The 12,257-nt window shown below is 36.9% G+C and overlaps 1 protein-coding gene across 2 annotated transcripts; it reads right to left on the bottom strand.

The window, feature by feature from the left end:
• Nucleotides 1-1,041: 1,041 nt before the first annotated feature.
• On the bottom strand, nt 1,042-6,601 carry LOC106408892. 2 transcript variants are annotated; one of them, XM_048770492.1, is made up of 9 exons: nt 6,056-6,601; nt 4,037-5,856; nt 3,838-3,964; nt 3,634-3,716; nt 3,200-3,438; nt 2,919-3,005; nt 2,470-2,569; nt 2,063-2,246; nt 1,042-1,983 (listed from the first exon to the last, which is right to left on the bottom strand). In XM_048770492.1, exons 2-9 carry the CDS (start codon nt 5,813-5,815, stop codon nt 1,358-1,360), a joined length of 3,225 nt encoding a protein of 1,074 aa, XP_048626449.1. In that variant the 5' UTR covers nt 5,816-5,856; nt 6,056-6,601; the 3' UTR covers nt 1,042-1,357. The 2 variants fall into 2 exon arrangements, with proteins under 2 accessions (XP_048626449.1, XP_048626448.1); XM_048770491.1 differs by having other exon boundaries at nt 3,838-3,967; nt 6,056-6,600.
• Between the last annotated feature and the right edge of the window lie 5,656 nt (nt 6,602-12,257).

The following is a 12,257-nucleotide window of genomic DNA, read 5'->3' as shown; positions in this document are numbered from 1 at the left end:
GGATAAAGAATCAATAGATATTTCAAGTATTTTGGTGTTTTAAGTATTATTTAGCTATTATAGATATTTAATTTTGACTATTTGTATATATTTATAAGTATTTTGGATAACTTCAAAATGTCTTATATATTTTGAATATTTTTTAATATATAAACTCTAAAAATTATTAATATATTTAGGTAACTAAATCTATCACAGATAGATTCGGGTACCTAATTTTTTTCCGGTTTGGATCGAGTTCGGTTACGGTTCTCTAGATACCAAAATTTTGATATTTGACTAATTTTGGTTCAGGTTTAGTACAACTTTTTCGGATCGGATTTGGTTCAGTTCTTTAAATGGGTTTTTTGCGCAGTCCTGTTTGATGTATCAAATTGTGTAGAGACCAACCAAGAACTGCATCAACAGCAAGTATCAGCATTACATAAGATATTTTTATCGTTGGTAAATAAGTATTGATGCAGTCTAGGATTTTTTTTGTGTAAAGCCTTTGGCTACTATATTGAGCATAATATCCTTTAACTGTATTATCAACCAAGTATTTGACTTGGTAAATCTATTACAACTTACGGTTTCTTTGTCAGAACTCAGGGGTAAATGACAAACATACTATGCATGAGTGACTTTCGTGTTTGTTCCCTCCTCGTACATTCCCCATTCCAGTACTCAAACTTCTTTGCTTCGGTATAGGTTGTAGGACCACATCACTTTGGTTATAGGTTGATGTACGCCCGATAAGGCAATGACAACCTCCTATCAGTGATAAATTGCAATATGGGATAAGGAGTTGTACCTCTGATAGAGTAACAATGAGTCGATAATAATTTTGAAGATGACTACGTAGTTTATTTTTTCTTGAAGTTGTTCCACCTCACATTAGAGCTATTATAAATAGATTTATATTATAGTAATACATAAATATGTGTTGAGATGATTTTTAAAGATATCTTCACTCTGTAGAAAATTAATTTAATCTCACGGAGAAAAGACAAAATACAGTTTCCAATTTCGTCACTAAGTCATGAAAGAGTGAAGAGATCATACAAGCCAGAAGATGTTTCCACATTAGATAAATAAGATGAAGAAGCAGCTCAATGTTTGATATTACAAAATGCCCATGAAATAAATAAATTGGCCTGCTGCCTAAAATTATTAGAAAAAATCTAATAAGCACTGAGCAGTGCAAGGTTTTACTTGACCTATGGCTCTGAGTTATAAAAAAGCTACTAAAGCAATGCAATTAGAATAATAGTCTAACTACTTTTCTTTCACCTGCGCGTTATCGTTTGTCATGAAAATAGACAAAAGTGCGTTAGTTCTGGTCATATGCACATACAAACAAAAGCTGCAATGCACCTCAAACACACCTGCCATGTGAAGAGCCGATCAACACGGCATTGGTACCTGTGTACCTTTTGTTCACCCTCGACGTTCCCCATGATCCTTGAATCAGTCGGGGTGATACTCTCAATCTGGAAGCCACTCCTTTCCTCAGCGATAAAGCTTTGTTGCCAATCTTTTTCTCTGTATCACCATTACCATGAGGCTGAGAATTTTCTATTATGTAACAATCAGATTCTTCATCTAGCTCCTCTGTACCCTCAGCTTTAACTCCAGAGCTTTTTAAATCACCACTTTGCTGTCTTTTTGCATCAGTTTGATCCTCATGAGAATCATCCTTAACTCCCGAGTTAGATTCTCTTTGGTTATCAACTACAAGATGAAGAAAATCGACCTCTTTATCTGTCAGTTTCCCAGTCCCAATCTCTTCTTTCTCCTCCAAGGACCCGCTAAGCAACTTCAGATTCAAGTCTGTATCATTAACTCCCTTGACTACATCCATCGACTTCAAGCAGCTATCAACTTGGTAAGAAGGAGATTCGGCATCAGCAGTTCCACAATTTAGCTCGTCTTTACACTCCTCAGGTTTGGTTTCCTCAACATCTACAGGCAGACTCAACTCAGCTGCCAACAGCAGTTCACCTGAAGTAGGTTTAGTCAGTTCATGAAAGTGAACATAACATGAGCATATTAACAAATCAGATGGCAATGCAATTAATACCGTCGTCCTTAGCCAATGATTTCTCCAGCATGTCAACACCAGGGAACACCACCAAGTTCAAATTCTTGATTGTTTTTCTGGCTGATTCACTAACAGGCGTGAAGCCAAAGCCTGAAGTCCATGTATCCATTAGTTCTGGCACTGCTGGTATGACTAATTTGTCTACTTTGAGAGAGCCAAGCGCCTGATAACAAAGCACATATAAATATGGATCTTCACAAAAGAGTCTTACTTGATTACATAGAATCAAGTGATAATAAAGGGTAACAAAAGAGTATAAGATCTTGGTCAGTAGGTAACAAAACCTCACATATAGGCAATAAACAAGAACTTGAAAAATATATAAACCGACAAACTGAAAAACTGAAAGAAAGAAGTTAGGATATGACAAGGTGTGGAAGACCTACAGATTCAATGCCGTTCATTAGTCGACGACACATCCCTTGACGCCTGTACATGTAGCGGGTTCCTATAAACGGCATTTCTGCCAGTTGATTGCCGTGGATCCTGAGTAAAATAAAAATAAATTCATTTTACGTTCTCAATTGTTCACTTGCATGCGCACTCACGGAAAGAAAAAGACATAAACTGCTATAATGAGAAACAAGCAACAGAGTTTTACGTTCTCAATATATTCATATAAAACATACAGTCATACTATCAATTTAATGAGAAACAAGCAACAGAGTTTCCAATAAATATCATTAAGATCATCTAGGGGCATATACTGAGGGAATTTTTCTGAGGAAGACATAAACTTTTAACATGTAGTGCATTCTATCCAACGTTAGAACTCCCTAAATCTACAATCAAGTATTAATCCATATAATAAAGTTTCATGATACCACAGACTCACCTGATAGATGCCACAGCAATGATTTCATCACCCCTCTCCAAAACAGCTGTTAGAAAATTGCTGTAATTTAGCCGATGGAAGTTCGACCTACAAAACAATAGGAAAAAGGTTCAAACATAATCTTGTAGCAGCATATGGGCTATTAACAGTGAGTAAAGTCAGTTAGATCTCAAAAATAAAGGAAGAATTCTTTTCATAGGCTTGCCAAAAAAAAAAAAAAAAAAAAACGAATTGAACCAAACAGAAGAATGCAAGGACAGGTTTTTGGAGAATGAGCTTACCCAAAATTGTAGACGATGTTTTCAAGCAGGTTGACACCACTCCTGTGATCAACTAAAGGTGAAAAACACTCATCCATAACAGAAAATGCAACAGCCAGTTTGGCATTATATGCAATCTTCTCAGATATGTCACTATCGGAAACCTCACGAGGGACCTCAAATCGGCGAAGGAATGTCCAGGAGAAGCCCTCAGGCAATGAATGTTTTACTCCAATGAGTAACTGTAGTCCGTCGAATAACTAAGAGAAAAATAACAAACAAATGAAATTCTCAGTGTCCAATGTAGTACTATAATCATAAACTACCACATTCATATAATTGTAAAATAGAAAGCTATTAAATCGATAATTGAAAATTACCAGAGTATTAGTTTTTTCAAGTAATACAGCTCTGTGATTAAAACAAAAATAATAATAATAATAAAGGAAGGATACCTCTTGACAATACTTTCCACAAAATGGAAGAGTACTACTTTCAACAGGTACAGTGCCATCTTGCTTGATGCATGCTTGGTGATCTGCAAAAGTGTGGGAATGTAATGTTTTGAGCTCAAAACCCCATATTAAGTATTTAACAGAAGAAAATAAACAAATATAGTAGATGGATGGATGGATACGCCTTTAAGGTGAAATTCATACATTTTTCTTCACATAGGTGGCACCTCAACAAGGGGGAAAGAGTTGTAGTAGTGCCATGATTAGCTGCCTCCACTTTCTCGCAAAATTTGCATGAGCAGTTGCAACAAAACCAGGAACCAGCTGGGAACTTCTGCAGTTTATACAAGAAACATAATCAATACGCTGCAACAACATAGCTAATTCAATCATCATATCTTACTTTAATGCCGAGGCAGCTCTGATGGAAAGTTGAAGGGCAACCATCACAGCAGGTAAGATCTCCCCCATCCCCGCATATAGCACATGTATCATCATTTTGATCTCCACTACCAAAATCCACAACATGGAACCCTTTAAGCACTGCTTCGCTTTGTTTATTCCAAGACTCAAGAAAGCATTGCAAGATAGAGTTCCCCCCCTCTACATACAGACTTTTGAATGGGTTCCCTCCAGAATGAACCTCGAAATCGAGAACAGAGAATAATTCGTCACAGCAGGTGCAACGAATGCCTTCTTTGGTGATTATTCCTTGTGTGTTTTTGCACTCAACTTTCCCGTTAAGTGGCACAATGGCTGAATCAATCATCCATCCCAGCATGGTGCGTTTTCCTTCAAACAAAATGTACCCATTCTCGTTGGAATCCGCATCCGACAAAGAACTGCGAGCCGACAAAGCACCACGCTTTCTATTATGTTTTTCTTCCCTCTTTATTTTCCGGACTGAAACCGAACTTCTTTCAAATTTGTGCGACACTTTTCGTTTCTTCTGCGCTTTTTCTCCTACTCCCTTTCTCGAAACCACCGTATCTTCATTAGTAGTATCTGTGTCCTTCCTTGGCTTACCTGTATCGCTCCGTTTCTTGTGAACTTTTCTCCTTAAAAGATGAAGGTCCTCTTCTGGCAGCAAGCCAAGACCAGAGTCTACTTGATCCGTCATGCTGCGTTCCAGATTTGTTTTATAGACTTCATAAGCTTTGGTCACTGACCAGTGAGTCTTTCCCTCAGGATTCACATAAACTGCAGCGTTGTATGCCCTCTCTTTTCGCGGCCTGTATTCAACTGTCCAACCAGCAGCTAGAAGTAGCTGAAGTATGCGGTCACTCAGCTTTTTCTTAGATTGTAATTTAGATCGTCTTCCATCATCAATTTTCTCTTCTCCAATCCTCATTTCGCCATCACTTGAAGGTTTGCTGTTGTGCCGTGACTTTAAGGAACTCTCACAAGGCCGTAGTCTCATCGTTGCTTTACAATCTAATTCATCAGTCTCCCCAGGTTTCTTCTTCGTCTTTGGTCTTCCACGCTTATGTCCCATCTTCCTTCCCCTGCCGTCAGACTCAGGTCCCTTAGCCCTGCTTCCACAGTTACGCTTTGGTCTACTGGAATCATCAATAGAGTCAACCGTATCTGGAGTAGTAGTGTCAGATTGACCACCTGTGATGGGAAACTTTCTAGGCCTTCCCCGCTTACGTTTGACTTTTAGCTCTTCAGCCAGACTTACTTTTGTCTTCTCCTCATTACCATCAGACTGGCTGCTGATCTGCAGCTTCCGAGGCCGTCCTCTTTTGCGTTTAACTTGAGCTTCTTTTCCATGAGTCTCCTTAGGCACAGGAGATTCCACAAGCTCACTGTTCGCCTCTTCTTTCACCTCACAGCTAATTTTGTCAACCTCACTTACATCTCCCTTTATTTCCTCTTCCACAGCCACATCATGTTCTGTATCATTTGCCACAGATAGAAGAGCCTTCTCTTCTTTCACCTCATCGACCTCACTTAGATCATCTCCCTTCTCTTCCACAGCCACATCATGTTTGTCCGTATCAATTGCCACAGAACCTGAGCGAAGAACCTTCCGGGTAATGTTATTGACCTCGCGATCAATCGGCTTAACCGTTTTCTTGTTGTTCATCTCGGTTACACTCTCAGCCTCTAGACCAGGTTCGCTGGAACACCCCTGTAACTGAAAGCCCTCTTCTTTGGATCCGTTACGCTCCTCCGGCATAATGTTGTCTTCTCTTCGCAGCAGAGATTAACAGAGAGATCCTAATGCCAAAGATCCCGTGAGAGAACGACAAAGAATCAAATTCAAAAAAAAAAAAAAAAACTGATGGAAAAAAAAACGCACTCGTAACATCATAACCTCAAACAAAACAAAAGCAGATCAAGAGACAGGTAATAATAAGATGAAGAAGAAAATCGAAATTCTAATAAGAATAAAACAAACACATGATAATGCCCTTACCTGGGAAATTTTGATGTTACGACAGAAAAAGCGTGGCTGGATCGGACGGAGAAACGAATGAATATAACGGAAAAATCGAGAGAGACGCCGGGAAATCAACGACTCCGCTTCATAGAATCGCCGGAGTTTAGCATTGTGGAATCGATAGAGGGGCAAAACGAAGGAAGAGACACAAAGAGAGAGTGAAACAAGGGTTTAGTTTTGATGTGAAAGTGGTGGAGACAAGACCAAAGAGGTTTTAATATACATTTTGGGGGGGCATTACTCTAAAAGCACATGCCCGTATCGAGACAAATTAATTTTTTTCCGGGTAATGACGATCTGTGAGGGTCAAGTCTGTCATTTCCTAATATTATTCCATATTATTATTATATCGTAGCCATTTCCCTCCATTTTAGGTTTGGATTTTTTTCCTTTTTTATAATTTGAATATCGGAGAGACCAATGTATTTTCTTTGCTTTGGATTAGATTTGGACATCTGTTTTTTTTTTAATCTGACTTTTGAGCTTTCCTAAATCAACATAAGAATATATATTTTTTAATTTAATAAATGTTATTTATGTGAGTTATATATATTTATTGATCACTAAAAATAATTTTTTAATGAATTTCTGTTATTTAATATGCTTCTGAATTGATAGATATAAAATAATGAGAAAATTCTATTAAAAACTAAATTATCGAAAGGCCTAATGAATTGGGATTTTCCTATTTGGTCGGATCATTTCGGGACAAGCAGATCATTTATGATGAAATGTATGAGCTTCAAGTTTCTTAAGTTTTTTGATACATAAACTTTATGCCGTCCAATTTAATATCTTAATTATTATTGTTAATATTAATACATAAAATTTTAAAATTGTGTCTATTTAATACTCGAAATTTATATATTTTAATCAAAATATTAATAAGTTTCAAAAAAAATTAACGATATTTTCTAAATCTAAGATATTTTACTTTTATTTGAAGTTTTAGGAAGGAATTTACTAAATTATGGAGAAATTTTAAATTTAGAAAAACTTAACTTTAAGGAAAAAAAATAAATTTGATTTTTATTTAAGAAAACTAAATAAGGATGTGATTAGAATGAGTTGTACCTTTATGGTTTTTGCTATAGAATTAAGTGGTAGATTTATTTGATGTATATTATTTTGCTGTAACTTTGTAAAGCAGTATTTTTTTGCTCTAGAAATAAAGTTCTATACAGCCATATTTTAATTTTGTAGAGATTTTTTTGCTGTGAGATTTTTAAGGAAATGAAAGCTCGATTGGTTGACATAAATAGCTTTAGATTAATTTTGGTTGTCTAAAGCATCTACAACCACAACCAATCACCCTCTAAATTTCAAATTTAAAACTTAAAACTTTGATGGCAGAATTTAAGATTATCAAAAATTAGTTAATTTATTCCTATAACTTAAAGTAAAATTAGAATTTTTTAAAAAATTTGTTTTGTGAATTCTAAAGATATTTCAAATTTCTTTTAAAAGTTATTAATATTTTTTGTCACAGTTTGGGTATTAAAATGGTCAAGTTTTCTGGAAGATAAATTATTAAGGAAAAGAAGAGGTCAATTCAGGTTTGATAAGCGGTGGATAGGTCAGGAGGGGCTTATGGAATCAATTGTGTCAGGTTGGACAGAAAATCAGGAGGGCCAACCAGGGGATTTTATTACTAAAATTAATAATTGTCGACATGAAATATCTTCATGGCGGAAAGACAATCAACCTTATGGAAAGGAAAAAATTCAGAATCTCCAACAAGCTTTGGAAGATGTACAAACAGATAATAATAGATCCCAAGAGGATATTATTGAGATTTCCAGGAAATTACAGGAGGCCTACAAGGATGAGGGAGTATTGGCATCAGAAGAGTCGAAATATGTGGTACTCATCCGGGGATTTGAACACTAAGTTTTATCATGCTCTGACAAAGCAACGGCGGATCCGAAACAAAATAGTGGGCCTCCATGATGATGCGGGTAATTGGATCACAGATGATAACGGAGTTGAGAAGGTGGCTGTAGATTATTTTGATGGTTTATTTAATTCCACTAATCCTACGGAGTTTGATAGTTTCCTGGAGGAGATAGGACCATCAATTTCTCCTCAGATGAATCAAAGGCTATTGCGGTTAGCAACAGAGGAAGAAGTGAGACAAGCTTTATTTATGATGCATCCGGAGAAAGCGCCAGGTCCGGATGGAATGACAGCTCTTTTTTTTCAGCATTCCTGGCATGTTATTAAAAAGGATGTGGTCGAACTGGTGAATAATTTTTTGGTATCAGGTGATTTGGATCCAAGGCTAAACATAACTAATATTTGTATGATACCAAAAGTAGAGAGACCGACAAGGATGACGGAACTGAGGCCAATAAGTCTTTGTAATGTGGGCTATAAAATAATTTCAAAGGTTTTATGTCAAAGGCTGAAAAGTTGTCTTCCCAGACTAATTTCAGAGACACAATCGGCTTTTGTGGCAGGAAGGTTAATTTCGGATAACATTCTTATCGCGCAGGAAATGTTTCATGGTTTGAGAGCAAACAAGTCCTGTCAAAATAAGTTCATGGCAATCAAAACAGATATGAGTAAGGCATATGATCGGATAGAGTGGAATTTTATTGAGGCTCTCCTTCAAAAAATGGGTTTTGATCCTCATTGGATTAAATTAATGCGAGAGTGTGTCTCTTCGGTTCAATATAGGGTGCTTCTCAATGGACAGCCACGAGGTCTAATTATTCCCCAGCGGGGATTACGTCAAGGCGATCCTTTATCCCCTTATTTATTTATCATGTGTACGGAGGCGTTAATTTCAAATATTAAAAAGGCGGAGCGGATGAAACAATTAACCGGTATGAAAGTGGCAAGAGCTTGCCCTGCAATCTCTCATTTGTTATTCGCAGATGATAGTTTGTTCTTTTGTAAGGCAAACAAGGAAGAGTGTCAAACTATACTCAGGATTCTAAAGGAATATGAGACTGTCTCTGGACAACAGATTAATTTCCAGAAATCCTCAATTCAATTTGGACATAAGATTGATGAAGATAGTCGTCAAGAATTAAGGGATATTTTGGGAATTCAGAATTTAGGTGGAATGGGATCTTATTTAGGCCTGCCCGAAAGTCTAGGAGGTTCTAAGGTACAAGTGTTTGGCTTCGTACAAGAACGGCTGAATAGTAGGGTTAATGGATGGACCTTTCGATTTTTTACCAAGGGTGGAAAGGAGGTGATTATTAAATCAGTGATTACGGCTTTGCCAAACCATGTGATGTCTGTGTACCGGTTGCCGAAAGTTACAGTGAAGAAGCTCACAGGTGCAGTTGCCCAATTTTGGTGGAGTCCAGGAGGCAGTACAAGAGGTATGCATTGGAAATCATGGGATAAAGTGTGTGCCCATAAAGACAGTGGTGGGTTGGGTTTTAAGGATTTGACTGATTTTAATACGGCAATGCTTGGGAAGCAGTTGTGGCGGCTGATCGAGAAGCCAAATTCTCTTTTTTCTCGAGTTTTCAAGGGACGGTATTACAGGAATTCTTCACCCCTGGAACCGATTCGCTCATATTCCCCGTCATATGGCTGGAGGAGTATTATTTCTGCTAGATCTCTGGTTTGTAAAGGACTAATTAAAAGGGTTGGAACAGGGTCATCTATTTCAGTATGGAATGATCCTTGGCTCCCATCCACTCGCCCGAGACCAGCTAACAAAAACCTTCATAATAATTACCCGGACCTCACAGTGGATTCTCTCATTAATCCGGAATCCCGCACATGGAATGTACAGGCAATTAGAAACTTGGTGGATCCACAAGATGCAAAAATAATTGAGAGTATACCGTTGAGTAGAAATCAGTTGACAGATAGGAATGGATGGCATTTCACCAAGAATGGAAAATATACGGTACAATCAGGGTATCAGGTAGAAAGGATTTATCCTGACAAGGAGAGACCACCTGATTTTTATGGTCCTAATGTGGATATCCTCAAAGCATTTTGTTGGAAGGTGAGGTGCCCTCCGAAGCTAAAGCACTTTTTATGGCAGTTGTTGTCTGGCTGTATAGCGGTAACGAAAAATCTAAAAGCACGAGGGATACAAGGAGACACCTGCTGTGCCAGGTGCGGAGATCCGGAGGAATCAATAAACCATGTGTTTTTTGAATGTCCTCCAGCACGTCAAGTGTGGGCATTATCCAAGATTCCATCAAATCCAAACATCTTCCCAATTGGCTCTCTTTTTGCTAATATGGACCATCTATTTTGGAGAATTAATCCAAGAATGGAGAATCATCAGTTTGCATGGATATTATGGTATATTTGGAAGGGACGGAACAACAAAGTGTTCAGTAACCTTGACACTGATCCAAGAGACACGCTGCGACTGGCAGAAGTTGAATCAACACTGTGGGCTGAGGCACAGGTTATTAATAATCATAGGTTGGTACAAGAAGTACAGGTAAGGCCCGATTTAGGGACCCTAGGAAGATGGTGCTTCACAGACGGTTCTTGGAAAGATAAAGATCTATTTTCAGGACAAGGATGGCTTAGTACGCTACCAGGGTTTGATAGCTTATTGGGGGCACGAAATGTAAGGGCATCCCTCTCACCTCTTCATTCGGAGATGGAGGCATTAATTTGGGCAATGGAATGTATGCGAAATTTAAGGCAGTTTCAGGTTACGTTTGCAACGGATTGTTCTCAACTGGTGAAGATGGTTTCGGAACCAGAGGAATGGCCAGCATTTGAAAGCTACCTGGAAGATATCAAGCTTCTGCGACAAAGTTTTGTCAGCTCAGAAATCGTTCATGTTCCTAGGACGGAGAACAAAAGGGCGGATAGCTTGGCACGTAGTGCTCGGCAACAATCGTCTTTCGTCGTGCACATGGATGCAGATTTACCACCTTGGTTTACAGAGTCTACATGAGTTTGTAAATGTTTGCTGTCAAAAAAAAAAAAAAAAAATATAAAATATTATACTAACATAAAAAAAAATTACTTAAGGTATTAAATGAATAGTAAAAAAGTTTAGATATTAAAAAGACTAACAAAAAATATTATTGTGAATTTTCCCTAAAATAATCAAGTTATTATTAATATAAAATTAAGGTATGAATCAAGATAATCAAGGTTAGATTCTTTAAGATCTCTATCACCAATCCTTTAACATATATCCTACACATATAGTTTGTCAGTAACGAGAATATATATAGATAGCATAACATATATAAAGATTTATATTTACAAACTAAAAAATTTCGAAATAAATCTGACATAGTTAAAATCATCAAGGAGCATTTAGGGCAAAGAAATTTCACAACAAATGTTTTGTCCAATACTCTTTTTTAGGAAATTTGGAAAATAGAACAAAAATCTAAACTATTAAAACTGAAGTACAATGAGTACTTAACCTGGTTTTTTTCTAAATAATTACAATTCATGTCACTATCTTAATAATAACTATCTATCTAAAACAGTGTTTTATTATTTTTTAAAGACGTAACCGTTTTTAACGTGACTTCCGCATGGTTCTCTTTCATTATGTTTAAAATAGATATTGATGTAGTAGTTGATTCCAGAGCAAGGAATTTCTTTGTTGTGATGGTTCTCTATCAACTATTTATTAATTGAGAAGTCACTTTAGTGATTTTTGCTTACGAGTCGATCATTGGTGAACTCTTACAAAATGTTATAATTTGATTGGTCGATGTTTTTTAATTTTTATTTATTTTAATTAGATCTTAAAAGAAAAGGTAAGTCTATAAACCAATTAATATCACTTGTCAAATAATTTACATAATATTACAAATAATGATTTATGGTAACTAATTGTTGAAATTATAGAAAGTGAATAAATTAATCATTTTTTATTAGAAAATCATAAAATAATAAATGACAAACCATTTATATAAATCAATATAATGATTTTTTATTATTATTTAAAAGCATTTTTTTATGATCCTGATATCCGGAGCCTCGAAAGGAACCGACTATCTTCAATGACCGTCCTCCGGAGCTTAGCCGGGGAGAGCCCGTGAGGCATCCAGGAGGGCTGGTGATCACCCCATGTAAAATCCCACTAGTGGCCACACGTTAGCAGGCTTCTATGTATGGGCCGGAAGATCTCTCAAGATATCAACTCTCAAGCGCACTCGACCCAAAACCCCCAGTTGAGTTTAACTACTCGCCACTAAAAGTAGTTATTTAAAAG

This window comes from Brassica napus (genome assembly GCF_020379485.1).
Source record: "Brassica napus cultivar Da-Ae chromosome A4 unlocalized genomic scaffold, Da-Ae chrA04_Random_3, whole genome shotgun sequence".
NCBI classification, from domain to species: Eukaryota; Viridiplantae; Streptophyta; class Magnoliopsida; order Brassicales; family Brassicaceae; genus Brassica; species Brassica napus.
The sequence above is the reverse complement of the archived record's forward strand: the minus strand, read 5'-3'. Positions and strand labels throughout refer to the sequence as shown.

Coding starts and splice junctions, on each gene's coding strand:
- LOC106408892 (XM_048770491.1), bottom strand. CDS start 5,815: ATGCCGGAGGAGCGTAACGGATCCAAAGAAGAGGGCTTTCAGTTACAG. Junction 2,570..2,918: donor ATTGCTGTGGCATCTATCAG/GTGAGTCTGTGG, acceptor TATTTTACTCAG/GATCCACGGCAATCAACTGG. Junction 1,984..2,062: donor ATCATTGGCTAAGGACGACG/GTATTAATTGCA, acceptor AACCTACTTCAG/GTGAACTGCTGTTGGCAGCT.